The following is a 24,354-nucleotide window of genomic DNA, read 5'->3' on the forward strand; positions in this document are numbered from 1 at the left end:
CCCCAGGGTTCCTTGAGGGAGTTCCAGGGGGTCCCCAGCTAAATGATGGATAGTTAGTAACCAAATGGACCCTTTTTGTGTGTCTGTAACTCAGAGAGTGTACGAATGGAACCAAATGGACCCGAACGGTTGCATTTGGTTCCATTACAAGGTTATACAAGAGTTATACAAGAGGTAAATCAACATTGGTTTTACAATATAAATTGGGGTCCCAGAGATAGTAGAAATGCCGTTAAATGGGGGCCTGCTGCCTAATGCATGTGAAACTGGGGGTCCTTGAAATTAAAATGGTTGAGACTGCTATAGAGCCATAAAAATCTTCTTTTATGGGGGTCCCTGGCATATCTTTTCAAATGGGGGTCCGCGGCCTAATAAGTGTCAATTTGGGGGTCCTTGACAAAAGTTTGAGAACCACTGACCTAGGTTTTTTTTACTTTACTGGAGTATTTCCAATTTTCAATACTTTTATTTCTACCCCATACATACATCTCAGAGGCAAATATTGTTACTTTGCAGATATAAATTATTATATTATAAAACATACATTGACCACTTCAGCCCTATTTTATACACAGGCTATTTGCAAATAGCAGATCTTGTAGATCTGCTTTTTCAAAACATTTTAGTGCTTTTACTTTTATCATATTTTGATACCAATACTTTTGTACTTTTTTAAACATTTGAGCACAGGCCTTTTACTTGTAACAGAGGGTTTTTACATTGTGCTATTGCTACTTTTACTTAAGTAAAATATCTGACACACACACACACACACACACACACACACACACACACACACACACACACACACACACACACACACACACACACACACACACACACGCACACGCACACGCACACACGCACACACGCACGCGCGCGCGCGCGCGGATTTAATGCGTGTGTGAATAAAGGCAAGCGACAACATTACATGCCGGACAAGAACATGCTATAACCCTTTATGTCCACTGGAGGGAAGTGTAACCCCACAGAAAATCAGCCCACATGCCAAAACAGTGAAAGGGCAACTTTCAGTGTTGCCATGTCTGCTTTTTATAAGCGACTTAAATTTGGGCTTGTTTTTCTGTAAAGTTGCGTTTTTTTGGGGCTTGTTTCCTAATGTTGTTTAAACCGGTGGTTCTCAAGCATTTTCATGTGAAGGAGTCAAGGACCTCCAAATTAATATGTATTTGTCCACGGACCCCCATCTGAAATTAGATTTTGTTCCAACTGACCGTGACCCCCATACAAGATTTCAGTTGTTAAAATGTTTCAAAAATATTCCACATTTTGCACTTTTTCCGCCTCAATATTTTTTGAAAATAGCACATCTAATATTTTCAAATAGCCTATGTGGCTTCATCGACGTCCTAGTTGCTTATTTCTATCGCATAACCTGGCAACGCTGTTTGCGACAGTCCTTCCTTGGCGACAGTTCAACCCTCTTTTCGGGTGAGCGTTTTACGACACATCATCAAAGCCCACGGAACCACATGTGTGTGTAGTTCAGTGTGTGTTGTGTTGTTGCTCTTGTCAACATGGCCAAGATTACTAAGAAGAAAGTAAAAAAAGTCAAAAGTAAAAAATCCTCAAAAACCCCAGAGGTGATAAAGAAGAAGGTTACAATAATAACAAACCCCGACGTGGATTACGATGACGGCGAGGACGAGGTAGTCTATATTATATTGCTGTACATAATATTTTGCTTCTCCATTACTACTCTTTTATTAGCCCTGAAACTAGCCCCTACGCCTACGGAACCTCTCCCTCCGCTAACATGACTGTCATACCATGCGTTTGTATGATGTTTTAGCAAAGTATTGTATGTTGTTGTTTGTCATTAAATTTTAGTGAATACACAGGATGGACCCCAATGGAAAGCCATATTGCTTTCTTGGGTTTAATCCTATTAGCAGTGGTTTTCAACCCTTTTCATATCGAGGTCCATTATTTACTCGGCATTTGAGCCACGGACCACCATTTGATGAGATAGACTCTTAGACCCAAAACTTAGAATATTTTGTTATTGTGAGATAAGATTTTGTCCACATTCCATGCTGTATTGATGTTGGTTCCAATAGGAGACATAACAGGCAAATGTTGATCAAAATAACAAATCTTCTACATTCTCTAATTGTGTAGACTTCTTGTAAATTAAGTAATGCTGATGTTTAACAATACACTAACTCTTGAGAGCGTGAAATGAAACCAAGGGTCCATTTGGTTACCCAACTCTCCATCATTTAGCTGGGGACCACCTGGAACCCCCTCAAGGACCACTGGTGGTCCCCGAACCACTCGTTGAGAACCACTGCTTTTAGCATCCTTTTGTATTGAACTGTACTTTCTGTGTTTTTTTTGCAAACCGTGTTGATAAAACATTCAATCAATCAATCAGGTGGTGGATGAAAACCTCCACGGTGAGGACGAGGAGAACGGCAGCAGTGACGATGACGAGAGGAAACACCAAAAGCTGCTGGATGCCATCAGCTCCCTGGGAGGTAAGAAGCAGTGGTGTAAAGTAACTAAGTACATGTACTCAAGTACTGCACTTAAGTCCAATCCAATCCACTTTATATATATAGCACAAGTACAATTGTGATGTGTTTTTTTACTTTACTGGAGTATTTACAATTTTCAGTACTTTTATTTCTACTCCTACTCCACTACATCTGTAAAAAGTTTTTTTTTTACATTTCATACATTTGAAAACTTGTGAAACGGGACATTCTGCCCAACGAGTACTTTTACTTTTGGTACTTGTATATTTTGACGCCAATACATTACTACTTTTACGTAAGTACATTTTTAATACAGGACTTTTACTTGTAACAGAGTATTTTCTACACTGTGGTATTAATAATTTAAGTAAAAAATGTGAATACTTTTTCCACCACAGGAGGTAAGAAGAATAGAAAAAAGAAGACAGAAAGATCCGAAGCAACCGTCCAAATGTCTGAATTCACGGTCAACGCGGAAGGCGAGGGGGGCAAAATCAACCTGTCTGACCTCATTGGCACCATGGAGAAAACCCCCGCCGTCTCCATCAAGACCAAGAAGCAGCTGAAGCATCTCCGCTTCTCCAACGGCACGATTGACAGCCCTCTCAACAAGCAGGAGACGGAGAGGATTCAGAGGGACCTGGCCTTCCAAAAAGCCGCCACAGAGGTGTCCCGCTGGCAGGGCGTGGTCAGGCAGAATGAGAAAGCAGAGCAGCTCGTGTTCCCGCTGAACAAGGAGCATCCGGGCCCCAAAGTCATGGAGCAGGTGGTGTCCGGGTGGGAGGCCAAAACTCCACTAGAGCAGGAGATTTTCAAGCTTTTGTCCATCAACAAGCAGCCAGTTCACGATCCCGTTCTGACCCCGTTGGAGGAAGCCTCCCTGAAGGCCATGAGTCTGGAGGAGGCAAAGATCCGCCGCGCCGAACTCCAGAAGGCCAGAGCGCTGCAGTCGTACTACGAGGCGAAAGCCAAGAGGGAGAGGAAGATCAAGAGCAAAGTGTACCACAGGGTGCAAAACAAGTCGAAGCGCAAAGAACATGTGAAGCAGTTTGATGAGATGGTGAAGACGGACCCCGCCGCTGCCTTAGAAGAACTCAAGAAGCTGGAGCTCACCAGGATGAAAGAGAGAATGTCTCTGAAACACCAGAACAGTGGCAAGTGGGCCAAATCCAAAGCCATCATGGCAAAATACGACGAGGGGGCCCGCAAGGCCATGCAGCAGCAGCTGGAAGTCAACAAGGAGCTGACAGAGAAGCTAGTAAGCTCGCTCAATAATGAGGAAGAGGAAGATGAAGAGGGGGATCCGGAGATGCTGCCCGACTTTGTGAACGACCAAGAGCCGGTGTTAGATTCCACAAACCCATGGATGAGAGGCAAGCTCTCCAAAGAGCCCGCCGAAGAGGAGGAGGAAGGCGACAGTGTGGAGCCTATTTCAATGGCAAATCCAGCTGAAGAAGAGGAGGGAAATGAGCCAGAAGTTGAGGAAACCGAGGAGGAAGTGCTCCTCCGAGAGTTTGACGCCAAGCGTAAACGGCGGCAGGCTGAAGAGTCAGACACGGTGGCAGTAATACACGAGGTGGATGACATTGAGGAGAACGGTGCAGAGTCTGCGGGGGTTGCAGAGGAGAACGGTGCAGAGTCTGCGGGCGTTGAAACTGTATCTGACGATGAGGAAGAGGAACTGTCCGAATTCACTAGCCTCTACAAAGGCATCACGGACAGCTGCCCAGAGGAGAACACGATCGCCGCCGAATCCGCAGCCGAGGCTCCGACTCAGCTGGAGGAGGGCCTGGTGAGAGTTAAGACCCTGGAGGATGTGGAGCTGCTCGCTGGGGAGGAATCGACCACCAACCAGATGCTGGTGGAGGACCAGGAGGTTCCAGTTACAGAAAACCCTCAGTCCGATCCGCCGGTAGCGAGCAAAAAGAGGAAAAAGAATCGAGGGCTGGAGCTGAAAGAAGTCCTCACCAAGGACGCTAAAGTTATCCGAGTCCCCATGGCTCCCACAGCGATCGAAAACACAGAGGAGGACAAGGAGGAAGACCAGAGGGACATAATTCGACAGGCGTTTGCTGGAGACGACGTCATCTCGGACTTCCTGAAGGACAAGAGGAAACAGGAAGCTGCGGGGAGGCCTACGGTGGTGGACCTGACGTTGCCCGGCTGGGGGGAGTGGGGGGGTGTCGGCATCGTACCCTCCCGCCGCAAACGCAAGAGGTTCACCACGAAGGCGGCCCCGGCCGCCCCGCGGAAAGACCGCAACCTCCCCAGTGTCATCATCTCGGATAAGAGGGACAGCACCATCAGCCTTTACCAGGTGAGCTCACTGCCGTTCCCCTTCGAGACCCCTGCTCAGTTTGAGAGCACCATCCGCTCTCCTGTAGGAAGAACCTGGAACACTGAGCAAACTGTGAAAAAGATCACTAAGCCTAAAGTAGTGACCCAGATGGGCGCCATCATTGATCCCATTACCAGAGAGGACTTGGTAAAGGCCGAAAAGAAGGCAGTCGAGGACAAACAGAAATAATAGCCTGTTATTTGTGTGGACTCATATTTTACCACTGTCAACATGGTGTCCCTAATGTGTCATTATGGGCCAAAATTGAGAAAACGGCAGATCTACAAGCTCACTATGCATCATGAATGGAGCCTGGAGGGGTTGTGAGCTTGTAGATCAGCTATTTTGGCTGTGCGACATGTCATACAATAAAGTGTGAAATAGAGCGCAAGTGGTTAAAATCTCACAGCACAATGTTCACAGTTGGAAAAGTAAATTACGTGGGTGGGTGGTCATTATTGGAAGGGATGTATCAGATGTTTTTTTCTGAACCTGTTATTCTTAATGTGTCCCTTCTATATAACTGCTGGCTACTAAATGTGTAGCCTTATATTTCTAGGTCCGTCTGTGTACAATTCTGAACAGAATTATTGTGTACATAATTCAGACACTTTTGAATATTGGACACATCCTTACGTTTTGCTGGACCGTTTCAATTATCTTTTGTCATTAATAGAGACTAAATATGTGACATCAATCAATTCCTTCTTTTAATAAATTACACCTCTGCAGTTGAAGATTATGGTTGTGAAATTCTGTATTTTGCATACGACAGTTTGCTTATCAGCTATTCACAGCCCTTATGTGGTTTAGCTCTTTAGGTGGAGTGTATGGAATATTGAGCTGTGTTAACGAACAGATGCAGGTGTTTGCTTAATGCATAGTTTTTGTCACAAATAATACACATTACATATTAATTAATCATAAATTATTAACTCCTTTGTAAGATTCAAATGGTTCTTATTATATCTTTTTTAAACAATGCAAATTTCCGGTTTGCTCCTAAATCATTAGTTTTAAGTTTATTTTATTTGCACTGAGATAAAATGGGATCAGTGGTACAAAAGCAGTGCTAATGGAAAAAAAGGTGAGAAATAAAATTGTGTTGTAATTGAGATTTCATTTCAAAACGGGTTAATGTGACTACTAAAAGGAAATAAATAAAATGAACATGATAAGCAAAAGCTGAACTGGAATATACAGTACGTACGACATCCTGGTGTTTTCAGTGTACATGCCAACCAGATCGTTTTAAATTCTGTGTATTGAAACGGACCGCTGATCAGCAGGTACTACAGTTGTCAGACATGGCACGGGTCACAGCCCATTCACTCCCAGTGAATATATATACACTCATGCTATGCTGCTTGGAAAAAGACACAGTCCCACTTGTGAGACCTATACAGTGGGGGCAATGGCACCATTTCAGAAGTAAGTTTGTGCTTGAATTCCTTCCCACTTTTTCTCTCAGGCAAGTGTTGATTTTCAATACATTTGTAAGGGCTATGCGGCAACGTCTAAAAGAAAAACCATTACAGTTGGGTTAAACCTTCACACATGGGTGAGAGTGCATGCTTTGGCACCTGACGTCTCTGTATTTCATGTGATAGACACTCTATTAAAGGGTTGGATCCCATAATGGACTATGCATCAGTGCAGGTAATGGTTGTCAGGTCGAGTGCCCAAGAGGCAGTGGAGAATTCCATTAGAAACCCTATAGATACTAAATCACTCATTCTCCCTCTCTCTTGCTCTCTTCCTTCTATCGAAGTACCTCTTTCGGGCAATTACTACAGCTTCATACACCTTTCAACAATGAAAAGAGACCTAGTCCTTGGGCTTATCCCCTGCTCGTTCGACTGCGACGGCCATAGACAGTGATTCTCACTCAAATATATGAAGGCCAATATCTCTCAAAATATATGAAGGCCGGTTCAGTGGTAAATCAGCACCGGTGGGTATAAATGGACAACAGCTCCCCCAATGATGGAACGTGTTTTTCTCCATAACGCCCATTTGCGAGATCCGGTCAAATATTTGTTCTAGGATGAAGGAACATTTACGCCTATCTTATAAGCTGCCTGGAGCCGAGAGGGGATACTTGCTTGGGTTATAAAAAGATATTGAATATAACTTACTTCTGACTTATTTTGTGTTCCCTGGTAGGTTATCATGCTGTTGTGTATAATTCACTGTAAACTGCGTCTTTGTGAACATTATATGCTGACCATCAGAAAATATCCAGAAAGGAATCTTTTAAGGCACCCCCCCCCCCCCCCCAGAACATTAGGCCTGTTCAGTGTGAGATACTTGCTATAAAGCACAGTATGAACAATTGCATCATCATTGCAACAAATGGTTTCATTTCACCCAGAGTAATATCTTTTTTATAAGTGTCCCTGTATTGTTTGCCATTGTTGTGCTCCGCCACATTCCAATTGTCTTGGTGGCCTATATATGAAACAATCAGAGAGAGAGAGAGAGACTATTCCGCCCCGCTGTAATGCAAGGCCTGACTCCGTTCCTACCCTGACAGGTGTAAGATTAACTTAGTTAGGTGCTAACCCGCTCATGCGCACCAAATTAAATTAATGGAACAAATTCCCCTCCTAATTAAGATGAAAATACGTGTCAGTTGTAACCTTGCTGAGCACTAATTATGTACAAATGATTTATCATCTGTTTCGTCCTGAATAGCAATGGGCTCACCTCTTCGATAGCCCTGGCTGGCTGTTAAGAGATGGCCGCTGATTAACACTGACAGGTTGTGCTGCGGAGAAGCTGCACGCGGAGCCAGCCAGCCAATGAGAGGTGGTCCTGAGGAGATTCTCCCCTCCCTTCCATTAACCTACATTGAGTGTGCAGCTGAGCATCGCTGTGTGCCTCGGCTCTCCTTCTTGTTTCACTCCCCGGAATGAAAATAAAGTACATTCACCGGGGTGACTGATATTGGCTGATGGAGCCAGGGGCTGAGAGTAGTGAGGATTGAATGAAGGATGAATCTCACTTGATGTGTCTTGTATTGAGAGACGATTGGTGTCTGTGCGATACGACTAACACGGGGAGATGAACCGTCTTCAGGAACTCTTCGTTTATAGCCTCTCCACCTCGAATAACAAATTGAATTGAGTAGAAGACAATCAAGCTCATACATCAACATTTTACACCTTGCACCAGATAATCACTTGAAAGCAGGCAATATCGGTCCCTGGCAAACACAGGCCTGTGCTGTCCTGAGGCCAGCAGGTGGCGCAAAAGGTTAAGCCTTGCAGGACCCGCCATACAAATTGCAGTGGGCTAAAATATCAAACTAAACAGGGCTTTATTGTACAATTATAGCTTAAGTGGTGTATTCCATCTTATTTTCTTCTGCCTTGAAAGAACAGGTATATTTTTGGCACAGGCTCTGATTAGCATTAGAATCACCATCCCTTGTGTGGGTAAGGATACACTGGCCAATCTGTAATCATTGTTCCGCAGACTTGCTCACAGGGGATATAGCCTGCTTTGTCATTATCATTCAATATGCCACACACATGCTGGTATTGCTGCCTTGGTTGTTGGCAACCACTGGCAATTTGCATTTTTCCCCACAGTCCCAAGAATCCTCACAGACAATGATGAACTGGTCGACTTGCATCGCCATAAATGACTATACCCTCTGTTTTGCAATGCTTGGGGATGAGATGTATTCTTCTCCCTCATTGGTGTTGAATAAAGAAAAAATGGCTCTGTCTCATTCTCCTGCTCTGTCTCATGCCTAATTTCAGCTATGAAATGCAGGCTTCATTCTCTAGGTGTGTTCATTCCTCTGCAATTGGGTGTGTAGTACACTCCTTAAAAATGTCATGTTTAAAGCTGTCTAATCAGGTCATTAGGGAGCATTTGACTTTCTGTTATGACTCTGGGTCATTAAGCCAAGCACCGCTGCCATCGTTTGGCTGTCTGCTGTTTCATTGTTGAGGTAAATGTCAGTGTACAGTACGTCTACAGAGGGGTTGCTACTGTACAACATGCTCAAATTTGGTTATCTTTCTTCTGGGCTTGACTACTGGCCATTCCCCTGTTACTGGTTATGGCAAATGTACAGATGTTAATGCAGATGCATCATGCATAGTATGTCGAACACAGAAAGGGAATGTCAAATAAGCATTGTCAGAGGGCTTTTATTATCTGTGACTGCGTGACCTGTGGGTATATATGTTATAGGTCTAACATGCACATTGCAAAAATCCTCCTTTGAAGATTATATTTGCATAATTTTCACTGTCACTTCTAGAATATACTTGTTTTATTAAGAGGAATGTTGATGTTATGTTTGTTCTGTTTTTTGAACATGCCAATCATACTTTGAACATTAACCTTTGCTAAAAAAAGAATGCATAACTCATACATTTTCATGTATATTTTCGCCTTTTTTAAAATGTATTTATTTTTGTAATCTCTAATATTAACTCCTGAATGTCATATTCCAATGTCTGAATATGTAAAGATGTTTTCTTACTCAGTTTCTCCTTGCATTCACACATATTGCTATTGATTAGCCAAAGCACAGCACTGTACTGTAGTGTACTGTATTACGTGTAACAGCTTGTAGGAGCAGCCATTTTCTTTTGTTACCCTGTCCTGCTCCAATCCTCTCCCTTCTTTCCCATTTCTCCTCCATCCTCAAAGTGAGAGAGAAGCATCTCCTGTATCATCACTATCTGAGGATTGGTGGATGAGGCAGGGGAGGGAGGGGGTTAGAGGTTAATTATAGACAACAGAGAGGTCAGGGGGCCTATTATTTGGGAGCTGAGACCTGCAACGGTCCAATGGGGATGACATTTACAAGGGACCCACCCCACCTCTACCAACCCTTCCCTCCCACCCTCTACCCCACCCACCCGCACCATCACTCACATTTATACCAAGGGGCTGACAGTGGGACTCACTGGCCTGATAATGAAAAGGCCCTTAACGTTTGGCACAGGCAGGATGATAAATTGTATCCCTGGCTCTTCTCTGGCTGTGTCAGGGGGCCTCCAAATGGCCCTTGACAACTAATTGAAAGCCCCCATATCCTGCTTTTACCTACTACGATTCCTTTATCACTCTAATTATTGGGGTTAAGGATGTCTCCCATGGGATTGTGGGTAATGTGGCATGCAGGACTTGCTGAGTCACCCTATTAGATATATATGAATTTAAAAAAAAAGATGTAAGCTGTTATTAATCATTTGAGATTGTCTTTTATTTATGGATGGTCCTAGTGAGTGTGTAATGTTCAATTTAGAAGATTAAAGAATTTACATCTAATATGTGAGTACATAAGAGTAGAATTCTTTGGTTTTGTTTCAACAATATAATACAATTAAACATTCCATAGTAACATTTTGGAAGGCTATACAGCATCATGGAGCCACAACAGTATCTCAAAACTGTCCAAAGAACAGTACATTAGACTTGACTGATAGCATGATGGAAGTTATTCAAACCTCACAGTCCCCCCCCCCCCCTGCTAGGATATTCTATAATGACAAATAGGTTAGAAATTAAACGTTCACTGTGTGCCTTTGTTTCTTAAGACTTCCTGTATATCAGCTTTCATTCTCTGTCTCTGTCTCTGTCTGTATCTCTCTCTCTCTCTCTCTCTCTCTCTCTCTCTCTCTCTCTCTCTCTCTCTCTCTCTCTCTCTCTCTCTCTCTCTCTCTCTCTCTCTCATATTTTCACTTATATCACTATTCCATCTGCACCATATTTGATTTGCTCTTGTGGTCTAATAGGCTTACAGGGAGTTGCAGAGGTGAGTGAGCCGCAGTGCAGAGTGGATCACAGTTAATCCGTAGTCCCATTTAGATTTTGTATTCACCGTACAGCGGGGCCGGGTGCTCATGATGGGTTTTTGGGGGGGATTATGTCAGGCAACACAATAGTTGGAACATATACAGAACAGGCCATCCATGCCTTCCCATTCCACTGGTGTTTGTGAGTCTACTGTATTGTTGTTAACTTCAGTTTGCATTTAACACAGTGGATTTAAAAAGCAGACAGATGCTCGTACTTAGTGCTGCTGTAGTCTAGTCTAATGATGATGCGAGCCCGAATCATGTAGCCTTTACTAGGCAAAATGCTTATTGATATATTTGATCTCTGATGGTGTAAAATGCTTATGAATAGACCTAGACTTTCAGAGATCAATTATCACTCTGCAGTGAATAGGCTATACTCCATTCCCAGGAGACTGAGGTAGCCTACTCTGCCTTTTTTCTTTCTTTTTTAAGAACACACCTTATGTGTGTTTGAGATTTGACATTGTTATTTTGTTATTTGACATTTTCCTTTTTCTTGTGATTAACTTTTAAAGTGCAATCCATGGACATGTGTATGGAAAATAATTTCACCCACTGTTTTACACCTGTAAATGAACTTGTGAACTTTATGTTGAAGTTGAAGGAGGTGGACTGTGTGGTAAGAAAGAGAGGAAGGAAGAAAGAAAGAAAGAAAGAAAGAAAGAAAGAAAGAAAGAAAGAAAGAAAGAAAGAAAGAAAGAAAGAAAGATGTACATGTACATAATTAAAGGTGATGATTCATTCATAGTTGCAGAGACAGTGGTGGAAAGTAACTAAGTAGCTACATTTATCAAGTCCCCAGGACTTTTTTTGTTATCGTTATTCTCTGTACTTTTACTTCTACTCCACTACATCTCAGAGACAAATATTGTACTTTTACTCTACTACTATTATTTGAAAACTTTAGTTAGTTACTTTGTAGATTTTGATTATTATTACAAAACATATTAACCATTTAAGCTTTCAGCTATTTGAAAATAGCCAATCTACAAGCTCACAACTCATAGATCTGCTATTTTCAAAAGATTTGTATACATTTTGAAAAGATGGGTCAATCTGCATAATGAGTACTTCTACTTTTGGTACTTTAAGTAAGTTTTTATGCCAATACATTTACTCAAATACATTTTTAATTACTTGTAACAGAGTATTTATATATTGCAGTCAGTACTTTTACTTAAGTAAAAAATGTGAGTACTTTTCCCACCACTGGTCGTTGCAGAGAATAATAGCTACCACTGTATTATTTAACTCTATGCCACTGCCACGTCTCTAAAAGAGTCACAGATCAGACCTCGACCCGTGCTTTGATCAGCGTTGCCAGATGTTGTGAGAGAGATAAGCAACCAGATCTAGTACATGAGCCCTTTAAACCTACATTTGCTATTTGAAATAGCCAATCAAGCGTTGTGAGCTTGGAGATCTGCTATTATTAGAATTTTAATAAAATGTGCAATATTTGGAAGATTTTTGAAACATTCCAACAAAACAACTCCGGCTCCCTGGCATGAAACATTTTCAAATGGGGGTTAAGGGACAAATACATGTCAATTTGGGGGTCCATGACATGAAGAAACAAGCCTCCAAAAAAAGCAACCCGCAACTACCAATAATTTCCAGGTAACTTTACAGAAAAAGAAGCCCAAAGTCGCTTTTAATAAGCAGACATGGCAACACTGTCTTTGATGCGTAAGGTTTGCGTAATGAGGTTTACGTCACGCCTTTGGAAGCTAGCTGATTGGCTGAGCAGTCAGAGCGCAGGGAGGAAGTTAGCGAGCAGGCTAATTTTGACTGTCCTGCTTGTTCTATGCACAATATTAATCCTATTATATTACATATCCTATGAAATGTATAAGCGGAACTTTCAACCTAAGGTAAGAGCAACCATGTGTTACAGCTGATGTGCCTCATACAGGTAGTTATAAGTCATAATAAATACAACAAGAAGAGTTAATCAAGCTAGTTCCAATGCTAAAGCCTTTAAGGTAGAGACAGCTAGCTGGACGACAGCTCGTTTGTTTATTATTTTAACAGGGATTTCAGCTTTGTTGCGTTTCCTTTTATTTATTTATCAATGTTTATATTGACGGATTTTAAACGTGATTTCATTCAGAAATGCTGAAATCCCAGTGAACGTTGCAATGAATAAATAAATGAGCTGTCCTGGTTACCTCGGGTAAAGGTTATTTAAGTACATGTTGTTTATCCGCAGAGGACGGGCTTGTCTGATCTGATCAGACAACAAACCAGTTCAGATGGAAGAATTCAAGAACTCACATGTTTTACTTTAGTAAAAGTATCAATACTGCAATGTAGAAATACTAGTTACAAGTAGAGGGGTTGTATTCAAAATGTACTTGAGTAAAAGTATTGGTATCAAAATATAATATACTTGTATCAAAGGTAAAAGTACTCATTGTGCAGAATGTCCCATTTCACAAGTTCAAAAATAATTTGAAAATAGCAGATTAAAGCTTACAAATGGCCGAAATATATGTAGGGTTGAAGTGGTTAGTTAGTGTGTTTTTTAATAATATTGAAAATCTAACAACTATTAGCTACGATAATTGTAGTGTAGTAAAAGCACAACATTTTCCCCGGCCCTGAGATGTATAGTGGAGTAGAAGAAGTAAAAGTATAAAAAATACCTTAAAATTGTACTTAAGTACAACACTTGAGTACACTTAGTTACTTTACACCACGGCAACAAACCATGACAGATAACAAACTGGTTCCTCTCTTTCGCTTTCACCAAGTAAACTGTACACATCCCACGGTAAACGCTGCTGTACTGTCTGTAACCAAATAATTAATCGTACTGCAGTAATTCTCAGCTTTAAAAAATATATTAATTTATTTTATGTCACGGACCCCCCAGTTTGATATGCATATGCATCAGGCCACGGACCCCCATTAACGATTTTTATATCTGCCCAATCTATTCTACACTGTTAAATCCAAATACAGACCTGTACAGGAGGTCCATTTGATTCCTGTCAATCATCAATCATTTTGATTGATTGAATACTTTATTAACAGTTTGCATATGGCACAGTGGTTTGTTTGTTTGTTTGATTGATTGATTGATTGATTGATTGATTGAATACTTTATAACAGTTTGCAAAAAAAAAGCACAGAAGTACAGTTCTATACAAAAGGATGCTAAAAGGATTAGAACCCAAGAAAGCACTTTGGCTTGCTTCCAACTAAGTAACAAGGCTCCAGACATCCCAAAACAAACTGGTAAGGCTACTTCTTGGCCTTACATCTACAACTCATTTAACCCCTGCTCACTTTGCTAGCGTCGGATGGCTCAGGGTAGAGGACAGAGTACAGCAACTTGCAATGGGCCTGGTCAACAAGATACACTACACCACAAAGACACCCATGTACCTGTCAAAATACTTCACAAACGTCAATGAAGTCCACAATCACAACACCAGAGGGAGCTCCACTAATCACGTTCAACCCAGATTTGGCTCAACAACAAGGGGTTAAATTTGAAACACAAAAAGCCCTAAGGGCTTGTTTCTATTGTGGTCCTCAGCTGGGGACCCTCTGCTGGAACCCCCTCAAGGACTGAAAAAGCACAGTTGCTCATCACTAAAAAGCAGGACACAATCAATGACCCCTGGGCTCAGTAACCTAGTACCTCAATGACCTGGCTTTGCTTCTTTTTCAGCATATTTGGGATGTCAGTGGAGGACGCTGAACAGTGGAGCAGTGGTAGCATTCCATATTTTTCTATCTGAGGACCACGGATGTCCCTCACACTGACAGCCATGGCTGACAGCTCCGTCACCAGCGGCCAGCAGCAGTCGGGGTCTTCTCAGACGCCACAGCACCACCCCCGGGGGCCGTACATCTCCGCCATCACCAACAGGTTTGTTCAGAGCTGTGAACATGGTCCAGTCTTTACTAGTCGGCTGGTTCAAATTCAGAGGGTGGTATCATGAAAGCAGTGTTGCCATGTCCGCTTATTATAAGCGACTTTGGGATTCTTATTCTGTAAAGTTGCTTGTAAATATTGGTAGTTGCGGGTTTTTGGGGCTTGTTTCTAAAGTGCTTATTTGGCCTTGCTACCACATTTTTATTATTATTATTTAAACCAATGGTTCTCAAATTAATGTATGTTGTCCCTAACCCTCATCTGGAAATGTTTTGTGCCCCGTACCAGATTTGTGTTGTTAGAATGTTTCAAATAAATATATTTCAAGATTTATTGAACATAGCAGATCTACAAGCTTGTAGATCAGCTATTTTCAAATAGCCGATGTATACAGTAAATAGGTTTAAAACATATGGCCTAGTCGCTTCTTTTGGGCTTGTTTTCCTAAACCTGGTTGCTTATTTCTCTCACGAAATCATCTGGCAACACTGCATGAAAGAGTTGAGAGTGTGCTTTAACTTGACTTTGTACTTGGACTGTGGCAGGACCACCAACCTGGTTATCCGCGGGACCATGCTGTTCTCTGTGGGAGTGTTCCTAGCCTTGGTGCTGAACTTGCTCCAGGTACAGAGAAACGTTACTCTGTTCCCCCCGGACGTCATCAGCAGTATCTTCTCTTCGGCCTGGTGGGTCCCACCCTGCTGTGGCACGGCCTCAGGTAGGATGATAACATTGAAGGGTTATATATGTATGTTACAGTAAGTATGTTAGAGCAGTGGTTCTCAAACTTTTTCACGTCAAGGACCCCCAAAATTATGTTTTTTTTTTGCTGCGGACCCCCTGTCCCAAAAAGATATTTTTGTGCCAGGATTTTTCAAAAATAACCAAAGTATAAAATGTGGTTAAAGTGGTTAAAATGATTGTGACGCCATATTAACTATTTTAGCTGGGGACCCCCTAGCACCCCACCAAGGACCCCTTGGGGTCCCCGGACCCCACTTTGAGAACAATGTGTTACAGTATGTGCAGTATGCATGTACGTACAGTATGTATGTATGTACAGTATGTATGTGTGCATGTACAATATGTATATATAGTATATTATGTGCATTATCTATATACAGTATGTATGCATTTATATATGTATGTGCAGTATTATGTACAATGTGTACTATATACAGTGTATATATGCAGCATACAGTATATTATGTGCAATATGTATGTATTGTATGTTTGTGCTGATATATGTATGTAGAATGTGTGCAGGATGTACTGTAGGTACAGTATGTATGTGCTGTATGCAGGGCACAGCATTTATTTGTATATGGTAGCACTGGTTCTCCCAACTTCAAAAAGTTAGGAACACTAGTAAAAGTAGTAGGAGCACCCACCAAAATGTGAGGACTGGCAACAATATGTGTTATAGATTTGTCTTATTGATAAAGAAATTACATTATAAATAATCCACATTGTGGCTTTACGCAATATCCTGGGCCAGGATTTTAAATGTGGGCTCCTGGCTTTCTGCATTCCATCGATATATTTACTGAGACCGAGGCAATGAATGTCTCCAGAGGAGGACCCTCCACTGACTCCAATCAGATCTTCAACTGTTTTTTTTATTTGTTCAGTTTGATAGCCAATTAGTTTTGATATAATTGGAATCTCTAAGTTACATAAATGAACTGCAATGTAAATGTAAGTAACCTAAATTAAATCATTTTATGTCCACAATACAATGTAAGCAATGATAGAATAAAGGGTGAACAGAATAAACACCGTGCCCTCTGTAGATATGTTATGAGAAGAGAGGATGAAGGGAGAATCCACATAGAGCTGTCACTGATTTAAGATCGCACAGGAAGCACTGGAATGGTCGTGCAACAAGCGACATCTAAGCGACATCTCCGCCAATGAGTAAACTGTCTCCATGTTGCATACGTAGCACCTACATTTCTACATACAGATATACAGAGCACCTACTGTCAACTCACAACACCCATGCTTGACTTAAAAACAAAAAAAAGTTGCATCTGAACAATTATTTACACATCAGCACAACCCTGACATAAAGCATGTGCATTATGTATGTATGTATATTTATATATGTGCTATATGTATGTACTGTATTGGCCCAAATATATGGGGTTAAATTTAGCTGGAGCCAATGCAAGCCGATCTTCGCCTCTTGGCGGCTTCTTTCTTTCACACTATACGCACACAGTCTGTCAGATATTCAATGCGCTGTTTTTAATTGATTACAAAGAGGCCAACTCCATGTCTCTCTTCATCCCCATCCTCTCCTTCAGTTTTAGCCAACAGTCAGAGGTTGCTTTTACTTAAGTTTTCTCACCATTGTTGCTTTCTATTGGCTCACACACTGAAAGGGGAATTCGCATATTCCTTCTTTAGTGTTTTGCGTATTTCTGACTTGTGTATCAATCTTAGTATGTACGTCAGATGCATGTTTATTGGTAAACAATTACAGTGTGTGTGTGCATGGTGTCAGAACGTCTGATAATGACATGTTTTGACAGTTGACAGTCAATTAACCTGGAACTGACCGAACCCCAGTTAATGTACCTTTTTATGTTTTTTCACCTTGAAGTGGTTAAATGGCAGCTTTTGAAAGGGGGGGGGGGTGTCATCTTTTAATCAGGTTTATCTTATATTCAAGCCAATACCGTATGATTTTGAAAAGGGGGGGGGGGGGCTTATAATCAGGGTTGTCTTATATTCAAGCCAATACCATAATATCTATACAATGTGTATATGTATGTACAGTATATATGTACGTATGTACATGAAGGTGACAAGAAGACGCTGGTGACTCCATGTGTATCAAAGGAAGCACACCCTCCGCCGGCCAACAGTGGAGGTTGGCAGTAACACGGACCCAGTACATTGGCAAAAAAGAAAGTGTGAGAAAACTGTTGGGAAACTGCAAAAATAAGATGAATTGAAGAGCAGGAAAAAAATATATATATGACTATTCAAGCCAATTTTAGGTGCTCAGAGTTGTGGTCTCATAACATCACATCTTTATGACAGTCGCATTGAAACAACCAGTCCATCCGTAGCGCAAGACATTTTGAAGTGTATAATTACATGCAGATACACACACGCACTCGGTGCCCAGTAGGCTTGACTAGCTACCATTATTGAAATATAGTCCCCTGGGTGTTACGGTATGAATGTAAATGCAGGGAGCGCAGAAGCAGTCGACAGAGTCCCGAGTGGCTCAGCACAGAGCACAACAGCCCCAGGCACTTCTTACTCCAGAGACCCTACACGCACACTTCCTGCAGGAGCTTGTCATTTCCACTTGTTGATAACGCACATACACACACGCTAGGTCTTCTATCCTCAGGGGTTAAGCACTGACAGAGCAACATTAATTTGTGCTTACGCTAGATTAGTTTGGTCCAAAGGCGATTGCAAGTCAGTTGTGAAGCCATTAATAAAACCAGTGTGGTTTATTTGTATTCCTGTATTCTCAAATACAGTGAGAATCAGTAGGTGAGATGTTCATTGTTCATCTGGCACAAAAGGTTCAAAATCAGATGTAATCAAGGCCCATATTTCTCCTTAAAAGGAATGCCAAATTTAATTTATCCATCTGAATTAGAAAAAAATGTCCTTAGCACCTTTTATAAACAATTAACAATGTATGGTGCACTTTACACATAATGACAGTGGAGACATCAACTTCTGATGGTCAGGGTGGTCAGTGTAGAACTAACCCATTAAAAAGCAGTGTTTTGCTCAGGCTTGAATGTGTCATCAGAATTCCACAGCTCGCTGCTATGTGGAAGCTGTTCTCTGCACAACAATACTGTCATGTTAGGCATGCTGAGATTGGGCTGTTGCAGCAATAAAGCTGTTGTGTTGTCTTTGCTTTTTTCTCACTCGCCTCATTCTCTCACCCCCCCCCCTCCCTTTCTCATGTCCATGTTCACAGCAATGATCGGGTTGCTTTACCCCTGCATTGACAGCCGTCTGGGTGAGCCGCACAAGTTCAAGCGGGAATGGTCCAGTGTGATGCGCTGCGTGGCCGTGTTTGTGGGCATTAACCATGCCAGCGCCGTATCCTGCAAGCTTTGGCTGCTACGCTGCAGTTGCTGCTACCACCATTTAACTAATTCAATTTAGCTTGTTTGGGCAGTGATAAAATATGAAAGTGATTAAGAAATTACATGTAAAACCTTTTGTGCATGACAAGGACGGACCCCTATGAAAATGAGATGCTACATCTCAAGGGTCTGTAAATTTTGAGCAAATAATGGAGTAATCTTTTTATTCCTTTTGTAAAGTTGCATTATGTATGTGCTTTTTCATACATGTTGTGTCGCTATACCATATATCAGAGTAACAGAGTAAAACAACAGTCGTATGTTAAGTAGATGATTAGCTGTTTGAAATCACCATGTTAACTAGAGTTACCACCATGTGGTATATCACACTGTGACATATGTGTATGACACAGCTTGAAGCTCTCTAGGTTGCTGACTGCCAGTTCCTTGACCCTCTGCCTCTGTCAGAAAGTGGACTTTGCCAACAACGTGCAGCTGTCTCTGACTCTGGCAGCACTCTCTGTTGGCCTGTGGTGGACGTTCGACCGCTCCCGCAGCGGCTTTGGCCTGGGTGTAGGGATCGCCCTGCTGGCAACTCTGGCAACCCAGCTCCTGGTCTACAATGGAGTCTTTCAGTGAGTCTACAGAGCTGTGGCTATGATCTCATTATGGTGGTCTGTCAGTCCAGACAATGATCTTGTTCTTGGTTTCTGTGAAGTGACTCCCCTGACTGTTCTTCTGGCTCGTTTTCTGACCAGATGATGTGAGATCTGCTGCGGCAGGAAGTTTTCAATGTCAGGCAATCTGGTCGGTCAAAGAGGTGTTCCAGCTGTGCTGAGAATTTGAATAAAGCTCATTGCACTTCCACCTGTTTTTTATGTAGAGGAAAGTAATGTAGTAATGTATTTGGCTGCCTCAACAGCGCAAAACTATTTTTCTTGCTCATAAATGTAAGGTCTTTAAACTCTTTACCACAATACAAAAGCCACGACACACACAACACTGGTTCAATAAGAAAGTGGTGAAGAAAATGTTTTTGTTATAAAATTGTTTTCGTGTTTGTTTTGTGTGTTCTTTAGGTATACTTCTCCAGATTTCCTCTACATTCGCTCCTGGTTACCTTGCATCTTCTTTGCGGGTGTCATAACCATGGGCAACATAGGGCGTCAACTAGCCTTGGTGAGTCAGCGCAGCTTTGACTCTGGTGCTGTCAGTTTTTAGTTTTTTATTGCCGACTCCTGCTTTGACTTTTGGCTTTACTGACTCTTGCACACTTACACATGGACTACTAGGCTGTACTGATGAGACTTAATTAATATTCTCTCATAGAAGCCTGTAGACATATATTTATGCTATTGATAGTCTGTACATGAATGTATTCATATATTCACTTGGTGGACTGATGAATAAACAATCAAAAAATATGTCTGCTAATATTTCACATCAAATTATGAATTTGGTGATGCCGCATGTCATGCATATAGCTTGATGCTTTTATTTAAAAAAATCAACCTCGTTATGTTTGGATATACTCATGACACAAACCTCAGTTTAAATTAAAATGAATTAATTGCACAAAATAAACTCTTCCGATGTTTAAGTATTTAATTTAAAATAATTTAATTTAAAGTTATCTTACTTACTGTACCTTACTGTGTTTCATTCTGAATGACACCTTATTTTCCCCCTGGCTAATCAATAAAGGTTATTTCATATATTTTGGTTGGGACATGTCGGTCTGTTGATGTAGTAACACATTTACTGCTACTATACTGTTTTTTTTTGTGTGCATTGCAAAGCTAGAATTTGAAATGATGTGCCATAGTGTTTATCAATGTCCTTGTGGCAAGAGGACCATGTGTAAATGTGTTATTCCCACTGAACGGCACAGTCTTGAATACACACAGAAAGGCCATGAGAGTTAATTCACCTGTCATGTTTCTGACTGTATTTTCTCCTCCCTTGTGTTCCTCTCCCCAGTATGAATACAAAGTTGTTCAAGAAAAGACCCATCAGGACTGAGCGAGGGACTCCTTACCTCCGTCAAACCTCTGCTCAGAATACGACTTTTCTTTTCTCTCTCTCTGGGCTGACGAGAAGCCCTTGAATAGGAAGGACATCAGTATGCAGCATTGATTGGGATTGGTCGACCCTGGCGGGGGCGGGGCATTCAAGCACAGCCGATGAATAATGGGCTCCACAGATTTGCTGCTCGACGCCTTCGTCGTCAGACAAGACAGTATTTTTTTTGATTGGCTCTTATTAGCCCATCCAGGGCTTGGGGAGACACGGCCCACAACATTATGAACATTCGTATGCTGTTGAACTGTTGAGGTGAATAATGAGTGTGGCCAGCATCTCTTTTTTTAATGTCTTTTGGTGCGGTTTATTCACATCGGCGTCTTGTGATTGCAACTCGGCTGGAAGGCAGTTATAGCAGCAGGGCATCTGTCGCCGCTCACATCAACACACAACGAGTGTTTTTTAAACATTTTGGCTCCATTGTGCCAAAATAACAATCACACAGGATCGATTTTAAACTCTTCCCCTCGTATCTCATTCTCTACACATCTTTCACCTATGGCTATAGAGAATGCATAGCACAGTTGTCGTGTGTGTATAGTGTGTGTGTGTGTGTGTATATATACATATACATATACACACATACACACACACACACACACACACACACACACACACACACACACACACACACACACACACACACACACACACACACACACACACACACACACACACACACACACACACACACACACACACACACACACACAATGTTTATACAGTGAGTGTATATATATCTCCCTCATGCTTTTGGTAAGTATAACATCAACATACAAGTAGTATATATTTTCTTTGACAAAGTATAATGATGTGTATTGTATGTACAGTATGTCTGTTCTGGTTGTTAGGATGTTAGGGGCAATGTTGCATTTCATGGTGCCATTCCAGCATTTACATTTGGGTTGCATGATACTGAAAAAAATAAAACAAAAGATGTCGATTATTGTATTGAAGACTGCAATGGTCATGGATGCATTCTGATAAATGAGAATACAGAAAAGAAAAGATGAAGTGCTAATGTTTGGATTGGTTGGTTTGAATGGAATGAGAGGTGTTCTCCAATGTGCACAATTGATTTGTACACCATGGATTCTGCACAGCACCAGCAAAAAGATGTGGCGCTCTGCCTCCAACTTCTCATGAAAAACTGCAGCTTCCTGCACTTTGGAAATTGCAGAAGACAGTATTGAGATTTTAATTATTCAACTCTGCACCCCTAATTCATGTCCCTGTGGTTGTTTCTGCCAGCCTTAACCAGCACTTATAATACCATATTTCCTATATGAATGAGTGAAGAGTTTGTTTTGATTATGTAAGACTGAAGGGATTTGCTTGAAAGTGTATTCTGTTGAATTTGAACGACCAGATGTAATGCTGGTGTGGCATAAAGAGAACATTGGTTCAGTTTATATATGGGATTGCACAAGGGGTATGAATGCAAAATGACAATTTCTCCTCTCTGAGATTGCCAAATTACCCAATACAATTTGTTTTAAATGGTCTCTTTTATAGTGCTTTAAGAAGTGTTTTAACTCTAAACCGTGGGTCTTTAAACTGATGCACTATAAGGGAAGTTAATGACGGCTTGGATGGACACAGAGTGTCAGCTTTTGCTGACTTTCTTTTTAAAATATTTTTTTGGGGCTTTAATGCCTTTTAATGATAGGACAGTAGACTGACAGGAAATGGGGAGAGAGATGGGGAGTGACGCAGCAAAGGTTGTTGGGATTGGGATTCGAACCCGCGACACACTGTCAGGCTGGCATTGCAGCCTAGGGTGCCTGGACCGCCACGCCGCGGCCCAGGCCAGCTTGTGCTGACTTGTGTTGTTGAATTTGACTGTTCTTGGCATAAATGTGGTCCCACTAAACTTGTTGTTAAGCATTGAAATTATGAAGCAGATTATAGGTTCTTCTTTTAAGGAATAATTATAACATTGGATGAATGCAAAATGTTTTTCTCCTTTTAAAATTAGTAAGTTTAGAATACAATAAAATGATCCCACACTTGCACAATAAGGACAACTTTATTTAGGCAACGTTTCGGTCAATAGACCTTCAGGCAAAATGAGGAACTTACTTAATTCTGAAACTGGATCTAATCGATGGATGCATTTTCCAGATAACTCATTAGTCCTGTTATAAGACCTTTTTGGCGTGCATTTTCATTATATGTTAATTGATATTACACCTTGGTAACGCGAGAAGATTCATATACAGTGTTAGTATTATTTGCGCTGTATAGCTTGTCTCAGTTATGTACTGAGTCAAGTAAAGTACTTTTCCATGCAGTAATTGTTGATATTACTTGGCATTGCAGACTGAAACTGAAGCGCCTATATTTGGTAATACTTTAAAAAATAGAGGTGAAAATTAAGCACTACTTCCTACTTTATGAGAGAATGGAATGCTGCACCATAAAGGGAAACCGTGTTTTATGTAATTAATATAAATTCAAATGTGTTAGAATGTTAAAATTTGAAAACATCCAAAGCAGTGTTTTTTTTTGTAATGTTTTTTTTAACATCATTATGAAGGCCATGAAAAGGAACTCGAAACAGGGAGAAATACTGCTGCACAGCTGACATCTCATATCAGCACTGTAGCGTCTATGAATTTTATATTGTTTTCATGGAGAATTCTGGTGAATTATACTTTGATTTCCATCATCACTTAAGCAAAACTGGAGGACTTAGGTTTGCGTGCGTGCGTGTGTGTGTGTGTGTGTGTGTGTGTGTGTGTGTGTGTGTGTGTGTGTGTGTGTGTGTGTGTGTGTGATGCAACCTCTGGAACTTGACATGTGCATTGGTTCTAATAAACAAACATGCCTTTTGGTAAGCCTCTCTCTTTGGTCTTTTTATCACCTGACTGCATGCTTATTTAACATATAGGCTATAGCCTTAAACAAAAGGAATGTTTAAAGATAGTTTTTTCTTTAAATGGTTAACCAATGGTTTAGTTAATCGTGTATTTTTTGTTTAATAACCATAGCCAACATGAAGGCATCGTATTGAAGTCACTAACAACTCATTTTGGTATGAATTAAAAACCTTCAATTGCTCAATTTGATTTTTATTAGATAGAATAGCCTATAATATCTATCTCATTAACATAGCCTATATCTGTCAAGGGGATAACATTCATGGGAGTAGGCTATAATATGCTATTTTGATAATCTGTTTAAAAACAAATTCAATTGAGTGATTGATTGAATACTTTATTAGCACAGGAAAGAAAAAAAAGCACAGGAAAGTGCAAATTGATACCAGGTCTGCTAAGAGGATTTTAAACCCAAGATAGCCATTGCGGTCCTTTGTACTCAATTCATCGAAACATTCAATGACAGACAAATATACACTACTAAGTGCTCTTTCAGAGCGGTTTTGAAGGAGAGTAGGGATTTACACTCCTTTATGACTGTTGGTAGGGTGTTCCACATTTTTGTGGCATAGCAGGAGAACGAATTTAACCCCTTGTTTGAGCCAAATCTGGGTTCAATGTGACTAGTGGAGCTCCCTCTGGTGTTGTGATTGTGGACGTCATTGACGTTTGTGAAGTAGTTTGACAGGTACATGGGTGTCTTTGTGGTTGTAGACCAGGCCAATTGCAAGTTGCTGTACTCTGTCTATCCAGAGCCA

The 24,354-nt window shown here is 41.2% G+C and overlaps 2 protein-coding genes across 2 annotated transcripts; both read left to right on the forward strand.

Annotated features, from left to right (window-relative positions):
• The first annotated feature begins 1,468 nt into the window (after window positions 1-1,468).
• LOC311064512 (U3 small nucleolar RNA-associated protein 14 homolog A) lies at window positions 1,469-5,576 on the forward strand. Its single transcript, XM_084084362.1, has 3 exons — window positions 1,469-1,670; window positions 2,399-2,501; window positions 2,900-5,576. Exons 1-3 carry the CDS (start codon window positions 1,539-1,541, stop codon window positions 5,026-5,028), a joined length of 2,364 nt encoding a protein of 787 aa, XP_083940488.1. The 5' UTR covers window positions 1,469-1,538; the 3' UTR covers window positions 5,029-5,576.
• Window positions 5,577-12,416: 6,840 nt separating this feature from the next.
• On the forward strand, window positions 12,417-21,419 carry insig2 (insulin induced gene 2). The gene is made up of 7 exons (XM_084085292.1): window positions 12,417-12,544; window positions 14,353-14,553; window positions 15,105-15,277; window positions 18,521-18,645; window positions 19,101-19,267; window positions 19,712-19,811; window positions 20,613-21,419. The coding sequence occupies exons 2-7, from the start codon at window positions 14,432-14,434 to the stop codon at window positions 20,652-20,654; spliced, it is 729 nt and encodes a 242-aa protein (XP_083941418.1). The 5' UTR covers window positions 12,417-12,544; window positions 14,353-14,431; the 3' UTR covers window positions 20,655-21,419.
• Window positions 21,420-24,354: the final 2,935 nt, after the last annotated feature.

Source organism: Gymnoscopelus microlampas, assembly GCF_963454915.1.
Source record: "Gymnoscopelus microlampas genome assembly, chromosome: 17".
Lineage (NCBI taxonomy): Eukaryota > Metazoa > Chordata > Actinopteri > Myctophiformes > Myctophidae > Gymnoscopelus > Gymnoscopelus microlampas.